The sequence below is a fragment of the Erinaceus europaeus genome, chromosome 12 (assembly GCF_950295315.1).
Source record: "Erinaceus europaeus chromosome 12, mEriEur2.1, whole genome shotgun sequence".
Classification (NCBI taxonomy): domain Eukaryota; kingdom Metazoa; phylum Chordata; class Mammalia; order Eulipotyphla; family Erinaceidae; genus Erinaceus; species Erinaceus europaeus.
The window spans coordinates 22,831,244-22,858,818 of record NC_080173.1 but is presented as its reverse complement, the minus strand read 5'-3'; the positions used below and the strand labels follow the sequence as shown (position 1 = coordinate 22,858,818).

Sequence of the window (27,575 nt, the reverse complement as noted above, 5' to 3'; positions counted from 1 at the left end):
CTATCAATACACATCAAATAAATAGTTAAATTCTGACAACAGCCAATGTGAGCACAATGTAAGAGAAAGACCAGTCATACATTGCCAATCGGAATGTACAATGGGCCAGTCACATTGGACAAGTATAGCAACAACAACAAAAAAAAAAACAAACCTAAATATTCAACTACTGACAATATCCTCAGGAACTGAAATTTTATTTTCACACAAAAACTCATTTGTAAATATCCACTGTAGCTTTTTTCTTAGTAGTCAAGCAGTGAAAAAGATCTCAGGTGACCATCACTAGTGTAGTTTATTTTTTGTTTGTTTTAATCAGGGTAATATACAGCCCTGCAGGAAATTGAACCTGGAACTTCAGAGCCTCAGGCATGAAAGTCTTTTATATAACCATTATGCTGCCTCCCCTCTTTCCCCACCACCACCAATTTCAGGTGACCTTTACCAGGTCGATGGTTAAACAAGTACAGTAACATTCACATTAGAAAATTGAATTTTTTTATTTGTGATTAGTAGTAGGTAACAAGATTGTAAGATTACAGTGTACATTTCCACACCACAACCACCATCAGAGTTGTGTATCCCCAGAAGTAAAAGGTTTAATTCTATTTTTTAAAAATATTTATTCCCTTTTGTTGCCCTTGTTTTATTGTTGTAGTTATTATTGTTATTGTTATTGATGTCATCATTGTTAGATAGGACAGAGAAATGGAGAGAGATGGGGAAGACAGAGAGGGGCAGAGAAAGATAGACACCTGCAGACCTACTTCACTGCTTGTAAAGCAACTCCCCTGCAGGTGGGGAGCTGGGGGCTCGAACTGGGATCTTTACGCTGGGGTCCTTGCGCTTTGCGCCATGTGCGCTTAACCCACTGCGTTACCACCCGACTCCCAATTTTAATTTCTATTCTGTATCTAGAGGCATGAACTACTGACATAAATGATAAATTAGATAATTCAGAGAATTACTTTGACTAGAAAAAAGGAAACCCCAAATGTTGATGCTACCCAAAGGACAAGAAAACACTCATTGGAAAGTCTAGCTGCATCCTTATATTAATAGATGCACCATTCACAATTGCCAAATGATGGAATCAACCTAAATGCCCACCAACATATGACTGAATCAATTAGTTACAAGATATATATTCAGTGGAAGACAACTCTGCAATTAAAAAGGTGACATTTTATCATTTGAGACAAAATGGATGGAACTGGAGGTAATAATGCTAAGTGAAATAAGAGAAAGACAAGTACCAGATGGTTTCACTGATATGTGAATACATTAAGAACAAACTTGTTTAAAAAAAAAAAGTAACCAAACATAGTTGTGAAATCTATGACTGCTAGTTGTTAGAAGGATAGGTACAGGAAATGGGTCCCATAGGAAATTTTATGCTGAGTGCAAGTGAGTGTAGGGGAAACTTCATGAGCACTGGAGTAGTGCTGCAGGTGTCTCTCTTCTCTGTCTCTCATCCTCTATCACGAGAAAAATGGAAGGGGTTAAAAAAAAAAAAGGCCACTGGGAGTGGAGGAGTTAGCAGGCAAAGGATCCCAGTGATAACCCTGGTGGCAAAAAAAGAAAAAGGTTCTTGCCTTTAACCCTGGAATCTCTTGAACTTTCAGACAACAGAATACTGCTTCTCCTTCACTGAAGTGCTATCTACAGAACCTGAATGCTGCTTGATTTTTTTTTAAGAGCATCTACCATCCCTTACTCATTTCCTCATAGACTCTGGAAAAAGGTGGGTGTCTCCCAGGAGGGTTGGATGCATAAAGGTTCTACTTCTAACTTCACTTTAGGAGAAAACTTTTTCCCCAGTCATTGTCTGACCTCTTGAGATGAACAGTGACCAGATCATTTCTGTTATTAACTGCCCCAAGTTTATCCTTTCACCTTAATGATAAACATCTATGTACCCAATATCTACATCACACTCCACAGCTGCTCTTCATGGCCTGATCCATCCATATAGAGCATCGTGTGTATATTAACACAGTTATGAGAACCTACTATGTGCAGTTGCAGTACAAAATAAGTAAATTAGATCTCAGTACAACTATCTCCTGATCCCACCCCTCAGATAACCACAAGCACACCCAAATTCATGTTTCAGTCCAGGGGGCAGAAACAGGTATGATAAAAGCACTGTTCCCAGCAGATAGGAGCATGGGGTGTGGGTGAATGAGGTTAGGAGAGGGACAGCCATGCTAGACCAAGGTGACAATGTGAACAAGGCATGGAATCCAGACACATGGTCTGAGTGGACTTTCATTATCTGCAGGTGGGTATAAATTTCAGGAGAGGAAGTAGTGAGAGGTCAAGCAAGAATGAACTAGGGGCCAGCTTTACTTTGGAAGTGAGAGAAGAATCCCACAGGGAGGGAATGAAGAGATGAAGAGAAAAGCAAGTCCCAATTTTGGGGGGTGTAAGTTGTAGAGCTCAGGGTTGGCAGTGGACCAGGACAGAACACTAGGACGCTAACCTCTGCATCACCAGGTTCAGCTGGCCCACAGACAGAACTCACAAGTATAGGAGCCCCTACCAGGAAGCAGGGTCCCACAGCTGGAGGGTCACCCACAACACCAGTTCTCAATAAGAAATGGACATTTGTTCCAAAGAACACACACTCTAGACCCCATCCCAGTTGCCCTATATATTCTTGGCCCTCACCCTTTTCCTTACAGCAGGAACAGAAGCCCAAGCAAGAGAAAAAAAAAAAAAAAATCTCCTACAATGATGTCCTGGCAATTAGGACTATAAGTGGGGTAGCCTGGTTACAGCCCTATTATTGCTGATGAGGGCAGGGGAGATGGGAGGGGTCTTTCCTTAGAGCATGCAATGCATCAGCACCCCTTACTGCACACTGACTTGCATTCTGGGGTCCACAATTAGAATGTGCTTTGTTGGATGATATCCTGACAAAAGCATTATGAGAGACTTTAGCCTTATAAGAGAGAAGTCACCTAATTACAGGCAGTGAGCAAAGAAAGCACCAGGGTTCTCTGTGAAAACGCTCACAAAGGAGTGGCCTTGCGGCAGGCAGGGCACTCAACGTGCCAGCTGCTCAGACCTCCTGCTTTCTCTTCCCAAAGGTGACCCATAAGGCCGCCAAGGCAAGAGGGGGTGAACCTTGCCCTTACCTAGGAAACTGACCCCATGAGGTCCACAGTGCACTATTTGTTTCCAGAAGCCACTTTCCTGGACAAATGACTGAAATCTTTCAGAAATCCCCTCCCCTACCCCGGGGAACAGGGAAAAGTGAAGACAGGCATTAGGCTCTGACTTGGAACCGCATAATAGGGGGAGAATCACCATTATCAGGGTTCTTGTTAACACAAATGCATGCACAGACACATGTGAGAATGGAGGGAGGGGGCAGGGCCAAGTAGGGCCAGGAAGAACACCAGGTGGTGAAAGGGCTTAATCGCTGTTGTCAGCAGGGTTTGGAGAGGGGGCACCTGGAATGGCCAGTCTTCACTTGGAATCCCAGGACCCAACAGCACTTAGAAGGTAACAAATCTTCACCTGGCGTGCTGATAACCAGTTTTTTGTTTGTTTGTTTTTTAACAAACAAAGAAGCACTAGGTTTGAAGAAAATATCACTATCTTAAAGTCCAGGGATTTTTTTTTCCTTACTTCCAAAATTCTAGCTACTCTTCACAACTAATACTGAAGGAACCAAACAGAACCATCACAGTGTTAGCACTAGAACTTTGTTATATTACAGTAGCACCTGTGAAATCAGAGAGAGGATATTTACTGTCTATAGCACTTCTGTATAGAAGTGGGGGGGGAAGAGTCAATCTTATTTTTGAAAGATGATGACTACTGGGATCACGGAGAATGACGCAGTTATTAGGGTACAGAACTTGTAAGTATGAGGTCCCGAGTTCAATCCCTGGCATCCCATGACTCTCTCATATTAATAAATCTATTAAATAAATCTAAGAAGTAAAAGGAGATGACTTGATTTTACTAGAAAAAGGGATTTTTTTTTTCACTGTCATAATGGGACTTGTCTAACGGGCAGCTATGAGAGACAGGTGGGCCAGGTTTTAGGGCAAAGACATGCCTCAGATCAGGCAGAAAACCATAGTGAAGGTTTGTGATCATCTGAATGAAGCAGGCCAGGCTAATCTGTCCAAACATCTCCTTCCCTCGTCACAAAAGCAGCTTCCTCATTTTAACTTCACAGCATCTTCCAACTAAGTCAGAGGTAAAAGAAACCACTAGAACCTTCAATAGTGACCCCTAGAAACACAAGTGCTAAATTGAAAGCTAGCCTTGGTATTTATTTTCCTTCCATCTGGAGAGAAAAGGTGTGTAGAAAGTAAAACAACAGATATGAGGGGGCAAAGAGAGGATAACACTTTTTTTCCCTTGCAGCTGCCCAGACTGCAGTTCACTGAAACTTTTGTTTGTGTGTTAGAATAAGCTAAAGAGCTTTATGAAATACACCAGTGCTTATACCCAGTGCCCTGGATGACCATCAGCTCCTTGCTTAGCTTTTTTCCAAATCATCTGATAATGTAGCCTAAGCAGCTCTGCTTGCTTTTTTTTTTTTACTTTATTAACTTATTTTTTTATTAGTGATTTAGTAATAGCTAACAAGATTGTAGGAAAAGAGGGGTACAATTCCATATAACTCCCACTGCCAGAGTTTCGTACCCCATGCCCTCCACTGGAAGCTTCCCTATTTTTTTTTTTTGCTTCCCTATTCTTTATCCCTCTGGGAGTATGGACCAAAATTCTTTATGGGGTACAGAAGGTGGAAGATCTGGCTTCTGTAATTACTTCTCTGCTGAGTATGGATGTTGGCAGGTCAATCCATACCCCCAGCCTGTTTCTATCTTTCCCTAGTGGGGTAGGGCTCTGGGGAGGTGAGGTTCCAGGACACATTAGTAAAGTTGTCTGCCCAGGGAAGTCAGGATGGTGTCATGGTAGCATCTGCAACTTGGTGACTGGAAAAGCATTGAGACATAAAGCAGAACAATTTGTTTAATAATCAGGAACCTAAAGGTAAGACTAGAGCAGGGTCTTTGTGTGGGAAGAAGCTAGGAAGTCTATTTTAGGTTTATTCCAAGGGGCCCAGGACTTTAGTAGTTTTTGCCTGAGCCCAACAGCTAACATGCAGATGGGCTAAAAAGATTGTCTGAGAAGATGGTATCAAAGTTCAGAATAGGACTACAAAGATGGTTCAGGGCAGAGAAAAGCTCCCTAATATGAGGAAAGTAAAGCTTCCAAGTCTGTACTGCACAATGAAGGATGAGAGATAATGCTCAGGATCTGTTTAGTACTTTGTTTATTTGCTGCATCTAACTGGGCTGAGGAGGGAAATCAACTCTACAGCTGCAGTCAATTCCCACAATAGGAATTAACACACAAGGAAGCTAAAAATTACCTCTCTCCATTGCACACTTAACACAGGTATAACCTACGAACTTCAACAAGCAGGCAGAAGGGTGAGCCACAATTGGTATTTGCAAACAATGTTCATTTTTAGGGGATGTAAACAGCCTCTGGTTCAGTCTCCCACACCAGGTCTCTTGGTTCAGGGTGGAGTTATGGATCCCAGCCCCGTTAATACAGTAACAAAAGCAAGAAGGTGCCTGGTGGAAAGTGATGAATGATAAAAGTGGTTACCAGTGCACGCCGACTAGACACAAGAGCCTGCCTTTGCAGCAAACACCAGTGTTAGAGAAAGCAAACTGAGGCTCAGGGTAGCCAGACCCAGGGCAGCAAAAGGCAGAATGCTCTTAACCATTAAGCAAACTTCCCTCTCCATAAGTCTTGGAATACTGGAGGCCATAGATAGTGAAGAGTCATTTGTATTTTTTTTCCCCCTATAGCAACCTGGTCTTTAAAAATTAGTTTCACAACAATTCTTTCCATGATAAAATATTTCTTGGTCCCCAGAAACTGGACAATTAGAGAAGAGACCAGGTCCCTGAAGGGGACCTTAGACACATGCCACACGGGTACACCTTAAATCACTGAGTTCTTCCCTGTGTACACTTTCATCTCCAGGTCAAAGGAGTGGAGAAAGAAAGAACCACAGATTGGCACCTTTGTCTCAGCTGTCTGAATTTGAAAGGCAGCCAGGAAGTGAGAAAGCTGTGGAGTAATTCGCCTTGAAGTGATGATGTCTTCAAGGGCAGATACATTCTGAGAAGCTGCTGGCCCCTTGGAACAAGTCTGGGCTCCACAGAGAACTGACGGATGTCTCTTCCTCCCTGTGCCTTCAGCAAATGAACAACCACAATCAGTTCAGGATAACTTATTGGTGGGTGTGGTTAGGGGGGGCGTGAGTGTAATCTTCATGGCATGAGAAGGACTTCCTGTTGCTCTGCATCAGTTAATTAAAATCATACGGAGGGCTGCCTGATGCAAGTTCACCTAAGGCCAACATCACAGCGCAGGCATAGGACACTGAAGGTGCCTGCCGCCTTCACTTGGTGGACCCCTTCATCTGCACCCAGAGCAACACCAGAGCCTTCTGGCCACAGTCCTGAGACTCCCTAACACAATCTGAAGTCACACTTCCAGACACCAAGACCACAGAATTTCATGTACACAGTGACCCCGAGCCCCAGAAGCAGGGGAAAATGAGATGAAAATCTATATTTGCCGCTGACTTGCATGACCTCAAACTAGTTTCTTGCCCTCTCTGTGCCTATAAAATGTGCATAGCAACAGGCCCTGTGTGTCTCCCAGGACAGCAGGGGTGATGCAATGAGAGGAGACCCAGGGAGAAATGAGAGCAACACCTGCCCACAGCAATGTACTGCATGTGCTGAGCTGCTATAGTTTTCCATCTCAAAAAGCTTAAACCATTGGAGACTAGACATTTTGACAATCTCACAACCAGAAGGGGGGGGGGAAATTAAAATAGTATGACTTGATACATCACATAGGCTATTCTACCTTTAGAAGACCTTGCTTTGAATAGGCAAGATGAACCTAGTAATTCCTTCATATCACCCCCAACAGTGACAGACTTTATGAAAGGCCAGACATAAATGCAAACACATTTCTTCCACTTGGGCTGTAAAAGCTGAAAATGGCTCCCAGGTGTGAGCGGACACAATGGGCCTGGCCTTCTCTGCAAGGTCACTGCGTGGGTCAAAATCAAGCTGGCCATTTTCGGATTAGGTGCACACGCTCATGAGGCTTCCCCTGTGGTAAGTGGATTACAGAAACCACCTGCAGGAAGTGGGCGAGGGGGAGGAGGAGGAAACGGTCCCAGTTGGAAAGAGACTATTGATATGGGCAGGGGCCAACTCCTTTCACATGGGAGATTGTGTAACCCACAGAGGAGCTCGGCTTCCTGGCTCCAGTTCACCGAACCCAACCCAGGAGGGTTTTCAGCGCCCATTGCTCACAGGCCATCCAGGTTTCACCAGCTTCCCTATTCCCACTGGATCTTGGACAATATTTAAAGCTTACATGATACTCAGAAAAAGCACGAGGGGAAGCCAAACACCTAATAAAAGCCAACTTTCAACAACAGAACAAGCTACCGAGTTCCCAAAAAAGGCAGTGACCTCCATGACCAAGTTCCTATTCCACTGGCTCTCCCCTTCCTCAGCTCCCCAGACCCCACAGCTGGTGTTCACTTTACTTTCTCAGCAAATGACTTGCAGATGTACCACTCATCTGGCGGTCTCAACACCCCCACTCTCAAAAAAAAAAAAAAGAAGGGAAGAAAGGAAAGAAAGAAAGGAAAGAAAGGAAAGGAAGGAAGGAAGGAAGGAAGGAAGGAAGGAAGGAAGGAAGGGAGAAAAGTTGTGGACTGTGTGTTACTTGGCAGGCTCTCTGCAGAGGCCACAGTAACTCTGTTCCCAGCAAGAAAGGCAGTCTGCGCTATACAACTCCCTGGGACGTTTCCAGCACAAAGAGCTGCTTTCTTTGTCAATTGGGTGTTTAATTTTCTATTTTGGGACTTGCTGGTGGTATCCAGCATCTGATGAGGCTGTAGTTCTAAGACTCAAGGGATCCTGCTCCGCCTTCCCACACAAATTTGCTGGCTCTTCCTAACAGTCTGTCCATTAGCTAAGGGGAAATGCAGTGATGAAGAGGGGGGGCAAACTGGGCTTCATTGGAACTGCCTCCTCCTGGCATGGAGCTTGCTATGAACTTTCACTTGCAATGGGGGAGAGGAAAAGAGGAGCCACTGGCAACAATGTCACTTTGAGAACCTTTCAGTAGGCTGCCCTGTCCATGACAACAGTGAGGAACGCCTCAGACAGACCCAGCCCTTGTTAGCTTCACAGCTGTCTGCTGACCCATCTTGCTCTGCACAGAGACTAGGAGCTCCTGGAAGACAGGAACTTGGGGTGTCAGGGGCAGCTTTGTTCACCCAGGGCTTCAGGTGGGTCCTGGCCAATACTGCTCACATAGGTCTCAGCAGCCCTACATTGTGAAACTCTCTGGGTATCTCTGAGTATCCTCCCAATACGGGGGGGGGGGGGGGGGGAGGCAGGACATACGAAAGGACATGAATGGAGTAACCAGGTCATAAACAATAAGGGCTGGGCTTGAGGGCTCCCAGTGTTTAGTCTCATATTAGGGCAGGGGCTGCTTTTAACTTCCACCTAGAACAAAGCGGCACCATTCAAATCTCTAGTACAGGCAAAGATTTATCTGATAACGGTCACTTATGAGAAAAGCAGGAAGGCCAGTGGTGCTAAACACACTCCCTGTCTCCTATGTTGTAAGCAGACCCCTTCTTCTTCTTCTAGCGTTTGCCCTTCTTCCGTAGCCAGTCAACAGCATCAGGTTGAGCCTGATGTAAAGTTTCGAGACCTCCTTTGAATCTGGAGAGGTGGCAGACCCCTTAATACCCACACTGTGAGGTGACAGCAGGTCTCCTGCTATGCTAGCTCCTGCCTCCAGAGTACCTGGAGGTCTCCTCAATCTGCTGAGGGAGACTAGAGTGATCACCAATAAACAACAAATTAAGCAGAGACTAATTACAACAGCTGTGAGCCTCTAATCCTTGTTCTGCCTGAGTTCAGCAATGCCCATAGCCCAGCCCCTTCCTCAGGAACACCTCAGCCACACTTTGGAGCCCCACTGTCCCAAACAAATGCTACATAGCAGTCACATCGTTATGCAAAAAGACTTTCATGCCGGAGGCTCCAAGGTTCAATCCCCAGCATTAGAGTTGAACAGTGCTCTGGTTAACCTAAGGGGAAAAAAATGGGGGGATCAAAATAACTTCCTGCCCCCTACCAACTAAGCAACTTTGTAAGGACTTAACCCCTGAGCCCTGGGGCTTCCCAACTTCATTCCTACGCAAAGCCCAGACTGGTTTCTCAAGTGGGGGTTCTGCTACCCGGGGACCTGGGAGCAAAGCAAATCCTCTGGTGGTACCAGAAACATGTTGAATCACAAACAACAAACAAGCCAACGAGATAGCTCACCTGTATAGTGCACCTGCTTTGTCATGTGTGAGACACAGATTCCATGCATGAGAAGGCACTGGAAGAAGCTTTGGTGCTATGGTATCTTTTCTCTGTCTCTTTGTTTTTTTCTCCCTGAAAAAGGTGGCCCTCTTCACTTCACAAGTGGTGAAGTAGGTCTGCAAGTGTCTCTCTGTCTCTTCCTCTCTATTTCCCCCTCCCCTTTCTCAATTTCTCTCTGTCCTATCCAATAAAAGAAAATGATAATAATGAAAAATATAGCCACCAGGAGCACTGGATTCATAGTGCCAGCACCAATCCCCCAGCAATAACCCTGGAGGCAAAAATTTTTTAAAAGTGGCCCAGAATGGAACATACAAAAATAATAATAGAAGTGGCTGGGACCTAGCCATTAGTATGTCAGCATACTTTCCAAGGGATTCTGGTGTGCTTTCAGTGTGGCAAGCACAGAGAAAGCAGTAGTTACATTCTCTCAAACAAACAGGTGTGCTTCCCGGAGACTGAGTTCACACCAACAAAAATCTGGGCAAAAAAGGCAAAAAATGAGCATGTCTCTGGAGACACAGAAGAACTACCATTTTCAAAATGGCTTCCTGTTGTGCCACTTTCTGAAACTAAGGTGGCAGGTTCCTGTTAGTATCTGAGAAGTGAACAGAACACAAACTACTCGGAAAACAAAGACATCTGTCTAAACTTGATTTAGGGCTTATTAAACACAACCATGTTCATAATTTCTTCCATTAGTGTCTCACTATTAACTCTATACCCTTGAGTATGTGAAAAGACCCACAGCAAATATGGTATCAGCAGCCCAGGTAGGCTTACTTTCACACCAAACAGACTGATTTTCCTTCAACAGCAAGGTGAAACTGAATTCCCTCGTGAAGGATGCCTCTGGAGTAGATTGGGGAAAGATCTATCCTTATCAAAATGTTTGCTTCCTTGTTACTGGGGCTTCACTATTCCTGGTGAATCTTCTTCAGATACAAAGACACACACACACACACACACACACACACACACATACACACACACAGAGAGAGAGAGAGAGAGAGAGAGTTTCAGGAATGCCAGCCAACTATTTATTACTCCATGTAATTTCACTTGTGCTTTAAGCCCAATTATTAACAGCCTTAACTCAGGTCCTAAAGCCATACCTAATTTTCGGCCATTCTGGGTCTCATTGTCCCTGGCTTCCTGGTTGGGTCCTTGGAAGGGCTCTAATTCCTCACACAGCGCTAAGCAGCAGCAAACTATTGCTGCCCCACCCCCAGACCTGCTCTTTAATTACACTATTATGTGAATTGATCTTCACATTAAAAAGCCTGGAAAAAAAAAAGACTGATTTTTTTTTTCACGTGAGTTCTCAAGGCAAGGGGAGAGTTAAGTATTCCTATTGATTTTACTTCTCTAGCATATCCAGTACAGGAAAACTCCACTCCACTCTGCCTGGGGCTCTTTCCACACACTCACTCATAGTGGGCTCAGAGGTAGGATGCCAGGTATCATTCCTTTCAGGTTTTCTTCTCTGGGAGTTACAATAAAGAAATGCCAAATGTCCCATCTCTTTTTATTTAATCAGTTTTTCCTTCAGTCGAGATTTCACAGCAAAATGTATTATCTGTGTATTTAATTCCACCTCTGACTTTTCATTCAAATTATTTATATTCTAAGTCCTCCAGATACATTCACAAATATGAATGAAAATTTTATTTTCTTTAAAAAAACAGTTTTAAGATTAATGGCTCCCAGGGAATTGGGTGGAAAGAAGGAAGATGGGGAGGTGACTATTTAAAGTATAGGGTTTACTGCGGAGTGATGAAAATGTTCTGGATTAAGTAGTGGTAACAGTTACACAAAACTGAGACTGCATTAAAGCCACTGAACTGTGCACTTCAAAATGGTGAGTTTTATTGCAATAAAAAGTTTTCAAAAATTTCCCCAAAGTTAGAAATAAAAGGTTTTTCAATGTGCTTTCAGGTGAAATATAAACCTAAAGAGGTTTAATAGCAATAGTGCAAAATCACAGATAATTGTGCACAATCTCCTACCTGCATCTAGACCAAAAGTAGGGGGAGCAAGGACAAGACGTAGTTAAGAAACAAGGTCTAAAATAGAAACCACTGACTGGACACAGGCTAGAACCAGGTGGAAAACATTCTACAGCCAACATGCAAAAAAAAACAGAGCTACCCTGCTTTGAGAGTGAAGCTAATTTTACAGCAAGTTCTTTTACTCTCAGGACTAAAAAAAATGATAAACCATTTCCACTGTAATCAACCTCCTCAATGATACAAGTGCAGTAACAACACAGGGAAAGAGGAAAGTTTTCTTCAATAGCAAAACCACTTATGCATCAGACAAAATTATGTTGCTGTGGGAAACATAACCTGAGCTTCCTGAATTTCAAAAAAAAAAAAAAATTCAAATGTGAAAATTCACTAGCAGATTTTTACCCCATCTCACAAAGTCTGCTTCTTTTTCTAAGAATTTTACCAAATTCGTCCCCTCATCCCAACCCAATACCATTAAAAGCCTTCCTTGAGTTGTATGCTTCCCTGTTACTAAGAACAAATAGCTTTGGCATTCTCCTCAAAACATGATGCAAATAAGTCTGCTCTTTGACAAATATTTTAATTGAGTTAGAGTCCTTTAATCAGAAATTATTAAGCAATGAAATTTTACTGAATGACTAATTCCCAAAATGCTGGAGAACTCTGTGGAAGCTCTGAGATCAAACCAAACCTGTTCCGATGAGTTCTTCACACCAGCAGAGACACCTGAGGAAATAGGGCTCTCGTGTCCAGAGGTCAGAGCACTGTTTTGTGAAGCAAGAAGCATGGAAAATGGAAACCAAACACAGAGATGAAGAGCAGGCTCCTAATGGCAAAAGTCCATAATTACAGGTATCTGAGCTGAAAACCACAAGCCCACTACTTACACTAAAAAGAATAGCAGTAGCTATGAGGTATCACAGTATTTCTTGTTGAATTATTGCTCCTATGTTTAGTCTCCAACTCAAAGAGGAATAAAAGAACTAAAAGGGTGCTTTAATTTTTCCCCTCTTTGGTGTACCAAGGATTTCCAGAACTTCCTGTCTGCTCTGCACTGCACTGCTCCCAGCAGACTCTTTTTCTTCCTTTTTAAGTTTAAGATATAATAGGAGAGAGAGATTGGGATAGGAGTAGATAGACAACAGCACTTTTTCCATACAGGGTTTCCCCATATAGTGCCAGGGGCTCAAACCCAGCTTATTGCACAAACTAAAATGTGCACTCAGCCAAGTGAGCTATCTCTGGCCCTCATGGGGTACTCTGACCATCTGTTTTAACCACTCCGATCAATGCATCAGGCAAGTTTCTTGCACCAGGTCACATCACCATCAGAAACAGAGGTAGACATACACTCTGTTAAAAAGGTCCCCCGCCCAACTCTCTCCCTGATGTACTTGTCCTAAGAAAGTTGTCCTAGCTCCTTAAACTCAGATAGTCTCAGTCACCTGTCATCTTTGTACAAATTTTTCTTCTCATCTTCCCTGTGTCTACAAAGGTGAAATAAGATGGAAATGAAATTTTGGAGACTGACGATTATACACATTAACACTCAGTAGGCTAACTAAACAACTGTATTTTCAGACAATGCCATCAGAGGATTCTCAGAACAGCCTCTGAGCCCCAACTGCAGAGCACATAAGGTACCTACTGAAGTTCTGTTGACCATGAGACATTTTTTAATTCTGTGCTTCTGAAAATCCAGAGACATAGTCAGGAAACACGTTCTTCAAAACCTTGAATGATTGAGGTCATCCTACGGATGGATATCCTAAGCACGTCAGCTCCACAGGTCGAGGTAAGAGACTATGTTCAGCTGATATCTGCTCTGGTCTGCTCTCCCCAGCCTTCTGCACAGTCTACTTGGGAAATACAGACAGGTATGAAGAATGATAGCAAAAATCAAGTATACTGCTGCTACTCTAATGTCAAGCTGATAGCCTAACTTCACAGGCACTAGAGCCTAACACAGGTCTAATACAGGTCCCTCAGAGAAAAAAGATAAAGACCCTTCAGTTTCTATAGTTTCAGAGAAATCACTGACCAACTTAGATGGAGACTAGCTTCGGGCCAAAAAGGTAATGCCAATACTAACCTGCATTTTCCAAACTGAATCAAAAGCATGAGGGAGCAATTTTTCCCCCTTTACATATTTTAATGCTGTCTAATGGAATAGCAGGAACAAGGCCAGCCAGTCCCACTGCTCAGGGCACTCAAGCCAAGGAACAGAAATATATTTTTAGTCAGAAGAGCAGAGGCGTGATTCAAAGTACCACAGGCCCTTGGGGTAAACCAGGGACCCTGTCTGTCTCTGGAGGAGGGTGACTCAAGAGCCACCTGCCTTGTTTCTCCTGCACCCAGCACAGGGGTAGATAAGACTACAATGCATGGGTGATGGTGTGTCTATCTCAGTTCCACCTCTCGATTTTGCTACTTACAGGAACTCAGGCAACTTTGGTTTCCTGTTGGTAATACAAAGATGTTCTCTGTGGTCCTGACTTCCCAGGCAAGTGAGGAGCAAAGGGAGGGAAAGTTGTGCTTTCCAAACTAGAGTTAAATGGTAATGCAACCTTATTAAAGCAGCTTCTGATCCAGTAGAGCTGAGGAGGCCCCAGCTGGCATTCCTGAAAAATTCAGCACCAGTCCATGAACTAACTGTACAACAAGGAGCCAGCTGCTAAAAATGAATCTTCCAACATACCTTGTTCATAGACTGGAAGAGTAAATATGGCCATCATACCATAAGTAGTCTACGGATCCAATGCAACTCTTATCAAAACCCCAATGGCATTCACCAAGGAAACTGAGTAATTTAACCAAACATTTAGGTGGAACAAAAACAAACAAACCAAAACAAGAACAACAACAAAAATCCATACAGCCTAAGCACTCCAAAGAAAAAAAAGGGGGGGATGGAGGTTTCATGATCCCTAACGTCATTAATACCTCAAAGCAACAGTAATTAAAACAATATGGCCCCAGGAGGCCAGGCAGTGGCAACCCCAGCTGAGTATACACATCACCTCATCACCATATGCAAGCACCCAGGTTCAAGCTCCCAGTCCCTACCTGCAAAGGGGAAGCATCATAAGAAGAGAAGTAGTGATGCAGGTCAGTTGGTCTTCTGTCTATCTATCTACCTATTTCTCTCTATACCTCCCCTTACCCTCTCAATTTCCTTTATAAATTAAAAAAATAAATAAACATTTTTTAAAGTGTGGAACTGGAATAAAGATATACACTTGACAAATGGAACAGAATCATGAGCACAGAATCAAACCCACACATACACAGCCACCAAATATATGACAAAGGGGTTCAAACCATTCAATGGGAACCTTGCGCCATGTGGCGGAAAGCACAAGGACCGGCGCAAGGTTCCCAGTTTGAGCCTCTGGCTCCCCACCTGCAGGGGAGTCGCTTTACAGGCAGTGAAGCAGGTCTGCAGGTGTCTATCTTTCTCTTCCCCTCTCTGTCTTCCCCTCCTCTCTCCATTTCTCTCTGTCCTATCCAACAACGACAACAACAATAATAACTACAACAATAAAACAACAAGGGCAACAAAAGGGAATAAGTAAATATTTAAAAAAGAAAGAAAGAAACATCTGAGATGGTTAAAAACTCAGTATATTGCTATACCACATTTTCTATCTGGTAGATATCTAGATTGCTTTTTAGATATTGTGGCAGTTGATACTGTGGGCATTGGTGTAACAAATATCTGTTCAACTGGGGGTATGGATCAACCTGCCAACACCCATGTTTAGTGGAGAAGCAATTACAGAAGCCAGGTCTCCTACCATCTGTGCCCCCAAAAGAATTTTGGTCCGTATTCTCAAAGTGGGAGAAATGATAGGGGAGCATGACCACAGGGCTCTGAATTCCAACTCCACCAGGATTCAGAGAGAGAAGGGGGGAAAAAAGAAAGGACACTGAGAAGTAGTAATAGGTGTAGGTATGACTTAGAAAGGAAGAGAAGGGGAGTCGGGAAGTAGCGCAAGTGGCGTGAAGCACATGGACCGACAGAAGGATCCCTGTTCGAGCCCCTGGCTCCCCACCTGCAGGGGGGCCGCTTCACAGGCAGTGAAGCAGGTCTGCAGGTGTCTTTCTCTCCCCGTCTGTTGGTATGCATGAGACCCCTTCTGTTTCATTTGGTTTAAATCCCCCCTGCTTAACACTATTCTATTTATATAACCGCTGTTAACAAGCACCTCCCTCCAGGGCACTGGTTCAATCCCCACTGTTTCATGATATGTTTTTGCTCCACCCCCCCTCCTTGTCACACCCTGATCCCCTCTTTGTCACACTCTGATTTTCACCAGTCACTTTTCTCTCCACCCTCTCTATGTCACGCCGTTTCCACCCTACTTGGCAAGTATATATAAAGACAACATTGTGAGTTTTAGAGTACTGTACCTTGAGTTTAGCTTAGCTCGTCTTAGATTGTGCTGCGTCCTGCATAAATAAAGAGATACTGCCTACAGCTCAACTATGAGTCCCTGGTCGTCTGTTACCTGCCCGTGAAGCCAGCCCGGTGAAAACAACCTAACCCGTCGAAAACGACACCCGTCTTCCCCTCCTCTCTCCATTTCGCTCTGTCCTATCCAACAACAACAACACCAATAATAACTACAACAATAAAGCAACAAGGACAACAAACGGGAATAAATTTTTAAAAATTAATAAAATAAATAAATAATTTTTTTAAAGATGTATCTGGGACTACATCAAACTAAAAAGCTTCTATACATTGAAAGCAAACTACACAAGGATAGCCAGGCAACCCAGTAATTAAAAGAAAGTATTTACATATCACATATCCAACAAACTACTGATATCAAACATTTATAAAGAAATCAGAAAAAAAGTTTACAGTTCAACAAAAGAAAAAACACAATCCAATAAAAAAAGTGAAGGAACTGACTAGATAGCTTTCTAAAGAAGGGATACACACAGTTCATAGACATGTGAAGAGATAAGTCACTTCACTTATCATTCGAGAAATGAAAATTAAAATTACATTAAGATTCTACCTCACACTGGTGAAAATAGCCTATATCAACAAAACAGGAAATGACAGGTATTGGTGAGGTTGCGGGGGGGGGGGGGGGGGGGGGGGAAAAGGGGGAGGGGGGACTGTTCCACTGCTGGAGGAAATGCAAGCCACCAGAAAGAAGCTGCAGCCATCACTTGCCACACACCTATTACGCATCTTGTGTGATGGCAGGGGTTGCCTATTATCCCCTCTTAACTTCAAGCTTGCTCTCTCTCCCCATGTGTAAAGTGTGCTATGAACATCTTCTTCATAAATAAATGAGGTTCAGAGAGATTAAGCTGTCTGTCCAAGGCAAGACAGCTGGGTCATAACTTTAACACCTAGCTCCCCCAAACCTAGGAAAGAGTTTGGCCCTAGACCAGAGTTTTTAAGCACAGGGCTTCTCCTGAACAGTAGGCCCATGGTCAGCAAAACCCGGAGAAGTAAAAGTTACCCATATAGCCCCATGGATATCACCTTCTACACATGCCTAGCCTGGGTATCATAAAAAGATATATGCAGGTGAGCAACTGAGTTGCAATGCCAGCAAAATCAAAATCTGGTAAAATTATGTAGGGCTAGAAACAAGAGCTTCATTGTGAGAGAGATGCTCTGCTGAGGGAGCTCCCAAGGGAATCTGAAAAAACTGTTGGACTCATTCATTACTGGTTTATCTGGAACAGCTCTGGCAAGCAGAAAACAAGCAAATACCCCCACCTGAGTGCTGACTAAATGGGGTAACTCAAGATTCTCAACTCCTAGTGGCACCTAATAACTCAAACCATAACACACCCCTTTTGCTTCCTCCTTCTCCTCACTTAAACCCTTTAAATGCTTTCCATTTTCAGTGTGTTATCTATAATGATCAAAAGGTTACCCTGTCTCCTTCTCTATCTCCCCTTTCCTCTCAATTTCTGGCTGTCTCTATCAAATAAATAAATTTTTTTAAAAAAAATTTAAAAAAAGAAACATTATGCTATAGGGGCCGGGTGGTGGCGCACCTGATTGAGCGCACGTTACAGTATGCAAGGACCTGGGTTCAAGCCCCCGGTCCCCACATGCAGGGGAAAAGCTTCACAAATGCAGGGCTCTATCTCCTTCTCTATCTCCCCCTTCCTCTCAATTTATGGCTGTCTCTATCAAATAAATAAAGATTTTTTTTAAAAAAATTTTTAAAGAAAGAAACAAAAGGTTAGCTAATGTTGAAAACTTGATCATGACAACTAATTCCTTATTTTCATATTGGTTGCAGAAGCCTGAAATTCTAATTTTTCAAGCCATAAAAATGAACTGAATCACCCAGCCAAATTCACCAGCACACAGAACATGTTGTTCCATAACTGGTTTATTCACCTAAACTGCAGCATAACCAATAAAAGAAAGGAATCTACTACTGCATGCCTTAAGGCCTTAAAAAATTAAAAATAAATAAATAAATAAAAGTAAAAAACTGACATTCACTCCAAATGTAAAATGAGGCAAAGCTTTGAGCCTTTACTTCTAGAAACTCCCACAGGACACATAAGGCATTTATCATGATCATGAAGACAGGCTAGTCTTCAACGGTGTCACCAAGTGTCAGTAAACACCGTCACCTTGCCACAAGACTAGGGTTCCCCAATGGCACCTACTTACAGAAAGAGAGAGACGACATGAGAAGCTGCAGTACCCAGGGATGGTATGGATGTTAATTCATTGTTATTGAGGAACCTGTAACAAGAAAGAAAAAAAGAAATTAATCATTTAATCCATTTATTTACTTAGAGGAAGAGTTAAAGAGACCATAATACTGAACCTTCCCTCGGTGCTATGGGGACTGGGCTAGAACCTGGGTCACACACACAGCCGAGCAGTGCACTATCCAAACTGTTTCACTGACCCTATTTAATCCACTTTAAAGAGTACTCTGAAATTAGGAAATAAAATGACAATAAGTAAACAAACAAACAAACCCATAGCCATGGTGAAATCATATTATAGTGTTGAAGCAGAGATTAAAAAAAAATTTTTTTAAGTGAGTCTTTAAACAGAGAAGAATCTCATAAGGTCACAAAGCCTAACCATTTATCACCCCCTGACTTTAGAAATGAAAACATGGAGATGTGTTCTGCCTTGCAGGAGCTTCCTATCTAACTCAGAAATCAAGATAAACAGATCATCAGCAGTGACAACAGGGTAAGATGTACGACAAAGATCAAAGATACCCAGAGAGTGTGTTATAGCTTATCCAGTGATAGAAGTGTGAAGCTATAGTCCTAGAATTAGATAGTATTGTAAATCAATAAAATTTGCTCAGAAAATAAACATTGACAGAATAGAGTGCAGGGCTTGTGGTTCAATTATTGGTGTTGCATATGCCAGGACCCTGGCTTCTCTCTCTCATGAAACCTTCTCTCTAACTCATATGAAATAATTTCATCTTTTAAATAATAGTAATAGTAATAATAGTAAACATTAATAAAAGCATTCTTTGTAGGCTGAAAAAGTATTTTGGAAAGGAAGGACCATCCCTTTCTTGCTGATTTTACACAGCTGTGATATGATGGTCTGTAAATCACAGCTCTGCCCACAGCTCAGACCCATAACCATCTTACCTACATATTCACACAGAGTTTCAAGGGGCCTAGGACATATGGGGCCAATTATTCTAATATCACATCTGTGAAATAATAAGGCAGCTGAAGTGGAAGCTCTCATCTGGGATTCCAGCTTCTTTGAACTCTGATGAAGCCTTTGGTCATACTTTCCAGTACTGTACACATACACAATATACACAATTTTTTTGCATGTAGACATTTTGAAAATCCTTCACAGGTAAAAGCTGCTTTTCAAGACCCCTTTCTGCTCATTCTTCCTCTGTATTTTTATAATTAGTAACTCTTACTGAAGGGGAAGCCCAAGAACCAAACTGCAGCTTGCCAGGTCTGTCCCCAGAGGCTTTGTAATCCAGCCTCCTTACATGGACATGTATTTCCAAAATGGGAAGAGAGTCCAAAAGCAAATTTGCAAATTGAGCCCAAAAGTTAACAAAGCCAAAGCACAGTGATCAGGATTTTTATGGAGTAGCAAACTGGGAAGAAATCATATCTGAGATACAGAAATCAAGGAGATAAAAGAGGTTATCTTATTTTTGCTTTTTATACTGAATATATCTGACATAGAACATCTTGTTACTGTTTAAGCCTCTAAAATGACAGCTGTCTTCATACAAGTACACAACTAGCATTTGCCTGAACAGAATAATCTGGTTATCTGCCATCTTTTATAGAAATGAATAGAAAGAGAGAAGCGAAGAGGCCTTGAATTATCCCATTTGCTTTCTTCGGTGCCAAAGCCAGTTAGAGATGAAACTTGGTAATTACTGAGCCGTGGGACATAGAGTGTCTGTTTCAATAGCTTCATGACTGAAGCATCTGGCAGAGAGAAAGCAGATCCGTATCATGTGGCAAATCCTTTCTCCACTTAAAGAGCCCTTGTTTGTGTGTTGAAGTAGACAATTAATTACTTTAACAGTCTCTTATCTGACTGCCCTCTAAATCAGAATGTTTCTGCATCACCTTTTATCTCCAACCCTGTGGTGATCCTGATACGTTTCCCATCTTGGTATAGGGAAACTGACCACATTCCATCAGCTTTAATCCCTACTAATAAATTTTCATAGTACCATTAGTGTACTTATTACTTGAAGAGACCTTTAGATTTTATCAGAGCAGGGGAAACACACACACAGTCAGAGGCCTGTAGCCACTTAAGGCCATTTGCCTAAGATTTCTTCAATTTTTAAGAGACTTATTCTAAAACACAATGATAGTGATAACAAATAATAATAGCTTCAGCTAATGTAATGAGGACTTACTATGTGCCAGGCATGGCTCTCAAGAGTTTTTCACTGTAAGAGTTCTTCTTTAGATCTTGAGGGGAGGGAGCAATGATCCTGTGAATGTTTCCACTGTACCAGCAAGGAAACTGAAATAGTGAGATGTTAAGTGATCTGATAAAAGCCACTAGTCGAAAGTTACGGTAAGTCAGGGAATCTAGGTTTTTAACCACTACCTCTCAATTTCTTTACAATTACAGCAACAGCCCTACTTGTACTTCTATAATGTCATGACAACTTTGAGTTAGGTACCAGGTAATATAACTGTTCCCTACCTTTTTTTTGTTTTTTGTTTTGTTTTGTTTTAAGCGAAGAAGAACCTCTTCTTTCCTTTCCTTTTTTTTTAATATTTATTTTATTTATTTATTCCCTTTGTTGCCCTTGTTATTGTTGTAGTTCTTATTGTTGTTGTCATTGTTGGATAGGACAGAGAGAAATGGAGAGAGGAGGGGAAGACAGAGAGATGGAGAGAAAGATAGACACCTGCAGACCTGCTTCACCGCCTGTGAAGCGACTCCCCTGTAGGTGGGGAGCCAGGGCTCGAACCGGGATCCTTATACCGGTCCTTGTGCTTTGCGTCACCTGCGCTTAACCCGCTGTGCTACAGCCCGACTCCCTGTTCCCTACCTTTTAGGGGGAGCTTTTCAAGCCAATTTTAGGGTTAAGTCATGAAGATCATACAACTAGCAATGGACAAAAGCAAGAGAAGAACCCAAGTATGACTGCAAAGCTGAGGTGAGCAGCCAGCAGAAAGGTTAGGAAGCCAAAAAGTCCATAATCCCTTCCAAGGTACAGTAGTTGTGCTTCGGCTTGTCTGGAACATGGCTTGATTTTAAACCCAAAACATACAGCATGTCTTCCCTATAGTGGAACTTCGTTGGAGAGTGGTCTCAGGCTGCACTACTGCACACATAACAAACTGCTCCACAGTTCAATGTCATATAAATAAATGAACAAAGAAAAGGAGCATCCATGATGTCAAATCTTGACAAAACTGTTGGAAGCAAAGTGTACAGGTGTGGCAGACTAGGGCTAAAGTTAAACTGGATCAGTACCCCTGAGTCAACAGATTTACACAGAAATCACAGGGTCTATTCTCAACAGGGCTGCTTGATTTATGGAGAGGAGAGTCAGGTCCAATGGAGAACTGCATGGCCAGCTCATTTCTACAGCATTTCTACTTAAAAAGAACTGAGTTAAACTTAAGCCTGTTAGCTCCACCGCTACTGACTTCCTTTTTGTTCTCTCTATCCTCTGCTGAAATGAGAACACTCTCCTCAGAAGCATGGAAGTCCAACTGGCTCTGAAGTTCACCAGCTTGCCAGACTGAAATAGACTGGTCAAAAATAGCATAGCCAGCCGAGGCCTGGAGGGAAAGGGCCTGAGGGAAGTTTAGCACAGTCTCTGTGCATAAGGAAACCCTGGAAATTTAGGATATTATTTGATGAAATCTGATATCCAACACTGTCTACTCCCCCTCCTTTTAAACTCCCTTCCCAATTTACTTCCATCCAAGACCCTAAAAATCCTCCTAAATGCCTGGTCTCTATAATTGAACCTTTTACTGATGATTTAGGGCCAAGAAGTGTCTGTGATGCTACAAGACTGTGAATGTTAGCCAATAATGCTGGACCCAGAAGAGTTACATGCAAAGTAAATGTGGCTGTTCTAGACACCTAACTTCAGGGATAGTAAATGGAGATGGGCCTGTCCCTCTTCACTCACAGGTCAGTCAGCCTGAGTCTACTGGGCTTTCAGCTCTCCTCCAATCTTCCATTTACTTGGAGTGCTTCAAGGAAGTTCTTAATGTTTATAAGATGCAGAATGCTGAAAATTATGTTCTGGAATGTTTTGATTATCATCTCAACTAAATTAGATTTCAACAATTTTTATATAGATTTTTTTTTAGACTATAAGTTAATAGCAGTGTATATTAGCACTGCACCACCAAAGATTTTTGTGTGTGTACACACACACACACACACACACACACACACACACATACACACACACACTCTGAAGCTGAATATCTGCCCTCACCCTCCACCCAGAGGTTTTTACTTTGGTGCCCTACTCCAAACTCAGTCAGATTCAATTTTTTTTTTTTTTAAAGCACACCTGTGGTGGGCCCAGGAAAATGGTGAAGTGGGAAAAACATAGGACTTGCATGCTTGAGATCTCAGGTCCCATTCTCAGAACTGTATCTGCCCTGTTGACGGTCTAGATTCTCCTTCCCTCCTACCAACTCCTTCTCCCTACACCACTCCCACACCCTAAGACAAAATAAAATTTAAAAACAAATCTACGTTGTAATTTTGGGCTATAGTGCTTTGGGGTCTTTTTCTTTTTTCTTTCCTTTTTTTTGCCACATTAATTTATTTCTTTAATGGCTACTATAAGCATGCAGTAAAATTTCCAAATAATTTCAAAATAGAATACCAGGAATATACAGTGGAAAAATAAAACTTCCTTGCACTTTGGTCTTCTGGTGTGGCTCCAAGAGGAAGCTTCTACTGCCAGTGGCTAGTGGCGTGCACGTTTCCTTTTACACAAATGCTGTGTGTGATACAGATGGTTCCCTATCACATTATCCCCCTTCGTAATGCATTTCTTTTAACCAGCTGTGGATTACTCTTCTGCTGGGATAAATAGTATGAATAAATTGTACTTTTAACAAGTCCTCTAATCACAACCATTTTGTTTCCAAATACAGAGGGAGTTATGATTAATAAGTTGCAGTTGGACAAGGGGTATGGGGAGGTAGACCATCAGTTGTTTCATTACTTAGAAAAAAAAAAAAACAGAAAGAAAGGAAGGAAGGAAGGAAGGAAGGAAGGAAAGAAAGAAAGAAAGAAAGAAAGAAAGAAAGAAAGAAAGAAAGAAAGAAAGAAGAAAGAAAGTCCTTGATATAACACAGAATCATAAATTTGGGAGTCAGGGCCGTTTGACCAGTAACTGGTATCAGTAGCTCTAGCAGCTTGAGAGTAAATAATTATTTCAGCAAGATGGTATGGCAGTTTCTATACCAGATGGCCAGCTACAGTTATTTTAGTATACAAGCACAGGATAGAATTACTTTAAGTTAATAATTATAAGCAACAATACCAAGGGCGAAGGTGGACTCTGCTAGACTCCTGGTAAGTGCTTTACAAGCAGCACTTTCCCTTTGAGGAAGGTACTAAATCAGTGTCCCAACCTAAAAGAAGAAACTAAAGCAGTTACAGAGCAGCTGAGCAGGGATCCTTAGGAGGCAATCACACTACTCAGATTTTGAAACCAGACAGTTCGGCTTCATTTAAGCCCTATTAAAACCTCTTACAACGATATGGCAATAGTATGTCATTTGCCCCACTGTGCCTTAAAGTTTCATCTTGCAAAAACTGTAAATAATATAAGCACCAGCTTCATAGGGTTTGGGCAGAATCTGGCTGAAATAATTAAATGCCAAAGCTTAGGCTATAGCAAGATACACAATAAATGCTTAACAAGTGTTAACTGACAGGCAAAAAGCAGAGCCTCAAAAGGACACCCCCTCATTATTCAACCCCTCCCTTAAATACACCATGCACACATGCTGGGAGAATAGTGTGTGCCGTAAATATCCACAGGCAGGGCACACACAGGCCTCCGTGCCACCTGCAAGAACACTTTAGGTCAATGGCCTGGCAAGCACAGGGCAGCACCCACACTACGCATTCTCAGGCCAGGCGATGTAATGTAATCTGAGTGCAGTTTTTAGAGAGGGTGGTATAAATAGCCCCTCTTATTAATAGAGGAGCTCGTGGCCCAGGACCCCTAGCTAGAGGCCCCCTCCCTGGTGGGCTCTCCTCATCAGCACTCTGGGCAGTTAAGACTGTGGTTTGGCAGCAGTTGCACAAGTGTCCTCATGTCCTCTAGCAGCCTCCAATGGGCTCACTTTTTCTCTCACTGGCCCATGGTGCTCTGTGGTTCTGGTTCTTCAAAATGAAACCACTGTGAAACCACTGCTCTCAGCTTGGCCAGTCTGTGGTTGCCATCTCACTGCCATTTCCAGACTCAGGTGGCTTGCAAGACTGAGGAGTGACAACTCCTAAGAAACACTGCAGCCCAGTTCCTTGAGAAGCCACTGCTGGTTGTGATTTTTTTCTCTTTGATAATCTACCCCACCTCCCTATCCTGCACTCCTGAAGGCCACTCTCTGCCTTCATCGTGTATTCGAATTCCTTCAGGGGAAAGCTCTTTATGGCACTAGGGAGTTTGTCTCCTCCACCCTATCCCACAGTGTGATGCCTGGGACTGCAGGAAGTCACAGTGGTATAAGCTTCAATCTACCAGCCTTCGTGGATTTGTTTCTTAACTATGCATCTAGCATTAGGGTTAAAAAGCACAGATTGTAGAACCAAATGGACTCTCAGCTTTCCCACCATGTAACACTGCACAGGCTTGCTTAGCCTTCCCAAGCTTCATCTTCTCCTCCACAAAGTGGAAACAAGTATCATAAAGAAACTCAGACCATACAAAGTTGATCTGTGGAGTAACTGGGGGAGCAGTCACCAAAGATTTATGACGGTGCCACCAAGACTGCCACAGCTACTGTTATGTGAGAAATTCATTTTTAAGGTGCACAGCCAGCAGCCCTGATGAAGGAATGCTGGAGGCTAGGTGCTCTTACTCTGCATTCACTCAGTAGAAGTAGTCTAAGGGTTGGAGGTCAAAGGGGTTAAATCAAACAAGAGTTCAAAACATTGGGGGGAAACAAATAGAACAACAGAACTAGAGACATGTGGCCCAGGAGGTGGTACAGTTGATAAAGTCTCAAGCATGAGGGTTTGAGTTCTGACACTGCAAATTTAAGTGGTACTCTGGCTTGCTCATCCTACCCTCCCTTCTCCCCCTTTCCCTCTCCCTCCCTCCCTCTCTCTCTCCCTCTTTCTCCATCCCTCTCTCCCTGCTTCTTTCACTATTACTCTCATTAATAAATATATTTTAAAAATAATAACAAATGGGTTCTAGAGAGGACAACACTAAAAATATTAACTAAGCAGTGACCACACCACCTGTGGTGTCCAATGGGGAAGTCAATGAACCTAAAATTTGATTTTTTGAATTTAAGGTTCATTAAGGGCCTACTGGGTCCCCCATAATTCAGGCTCAAGAAACACACACACCCTCCTCCAGCACATAGAGACAGTAGCCCTCTTCTTTCCTCGAGATACAAAAGAATTTTGAGGGCTGCAAAAAAAAAAAAAAAAAAACCTCAAAAACCAAGATAAAAATATACTGATAGAGCTGGGCAGTAGCACACCTAGTTGAGCACACACATTACCAAGTGCAAGGATCAGTTTGGGGCCCTTACAATAATATTAAAATAGGCACTTTGGACAGATTATATGCAAGATGTGTAATGTCCTCGATTTGAGAAGCCAGTGTCTGTATCAAAACAGGTTCAGTGACAGCACCATAGTAAGTCATGCTGGGACCTGAAACAAAAGGAAAATTCAGGAATACTTTTCCTATTTTTACTTAAAATTCAAAATATTGGGTTGTTGGAAAAGTCATGATGTACTTTTTTCTATATTTTTCTATGCAAAATGTGTAGTGCCTTTTCCAACAACCCAATATTTTGTTCTTCATGATATTTTTATTACTTTTTTTTTTTTTTGCCTCCAAGGTTATCTCTGGGGCACAGTTCCTGCTCTTGACAGCCATCTTTTTTTTTCTATTGTTGTTTCTTTTGTTGTTGTTGTTGTTGCTGCTGCTGTTGGATAGGACAGAGAGAAATTGAGAGAGATGGGGAACACAGAGAGGGGGAGAGAAAGAGACACCTATAGACCTGCTTCACTACTTGCCCTACTGCAGGTGGGGAGCCAGATGCTTGAACTGGGATCCTTGCGCCAGTCCTTGCACTTTATACTATAGGCACTTAACCCTGTGCACCAATACCTGGCCCCCTCATGTTGACTTTTTAAAAATATCAAATTTTGTACCTCACTTGTCTCACCCTAGCACTAGCCTCATTGGGCTGTCTTACTCACTGCTATCCAAGCTAGTGCCAGCACATAGTAGGCACTAAAGTGAATATTAAATGAAAGTTTCAACATGCAAAAAGAAATAAGCCAATGTTGATCACACCTGATGCTAAAAGGAAGCATTTTGTTTTGAGACTTAACACAGAAGTTGGGAGTTTATATGTATTAATCTGAGTCAGGGAAGGCAGTGGGTTATCAACCCAACTAGATCCTGATAAACTGAATTTCTCATCTTAGAGGGACTCAAACCCCTCAAAATTCATATGATGAAAACCTAGTCGAAAATGTGGCTGCATTTGGAGATTAGGGTGTTACAGAAGTTGCTTATGTAGGGCCGAGTAGAGTGCATACATTATCGCACACAAGAACCCAGCTCAAGACCTGGTCTCCACTTGCTGTGGCAAAATTTCACAAGTAGTGCAACAGTGCTGCAGCCATCTTTGTCTTTCTCCCTCTCAACTTCCTTCTTCTCTCAATTTCTGTCTCTATCAAAAAGGAAAAAGATGGGGCTGGACAGTGGCACATGCCAGTGAGTGCACATGTTATCAATCTCTGTCCTATCAAATAAAAAATAATAAATTTTAAAAACTAAAAAGAAAAAAATGGTTACTAGGAACTATGGTTTCATAGTATAGGAACTGAGTCCCAATAATAATCCCAGTGACAAAAAAAAGGTTTTTTTTATTGTTATATGCAATCATATGTATAGGCCTTACTTTGATGACTGCTATCTTTTCAAAAAGAGAATATCTGAACACAAAAATTTTCAGGGGGGCTGTGTACAGAAGAGAGGCCATGCAAAGAAGTAAGAAGAAAGTGGCTGGGCTGGGGTAGATAGCATAATAGTTATGAAAAGAGAATCTCATGCCTGAGGCTCCAAAGTCCCAGGTTCACTCCCCTGCACCATTATAAACCAGAGATGAGCAGTACATTCTGTTAGAGAAAGAAAAAAAAAAAAAAGAGGAGGTGGTGGAGGAGGAGGAGAGGGAGTCAGGCGATAGCACGGTGGGTTAAGTGCATATCGTGCAAAGCGCAAGGACTGGTGTAAGGATCCCTGTTCGAGCCCCCAGCTCCCCACCTGCGGGGGGGTTGCCTCACAAGCGGTGAAGCAGGTCTGCAGGTGTCTATCTTTCTCTCCCACTCTCTGTCTTCCCCTCCTCTCTCCATTTCTCTCTG

At 42.5% G+C, this 27,575-nt stretch overlaps 1 protein-coding gene across 5 annotated transcripts in view; it reads right to left on the bottom strand.

Moving 5' to 3' along the window:
• LRIG1 (leucine rich repeats and immunoglobulin like domains 1) overlaps positions 1-27,575 on the bottom strand; it is a 139,345-nt gene that overhangs the window by 61,988 nt on the left and 49,782 nt on the right. For 4 of the 5 annotated variants that reach the window (XM_007520626.3, XM_060202914.1, XM_060202916.1 and 1 more), the window contains one exon: positions 18,150-18,224. The exons of the other annotated variant lie outside the window; for it this stretch is intronic. In XM_007520626.3, the coding sequence (XP_007520688.1) occupies positions 18,150-18,224 (75 nt within the window). The remainder of the gene's footprint in view (positions 1-18,149; positions 18,225-27,575) is intronic. 5 annotated transcript variants of the gene reach the window in all.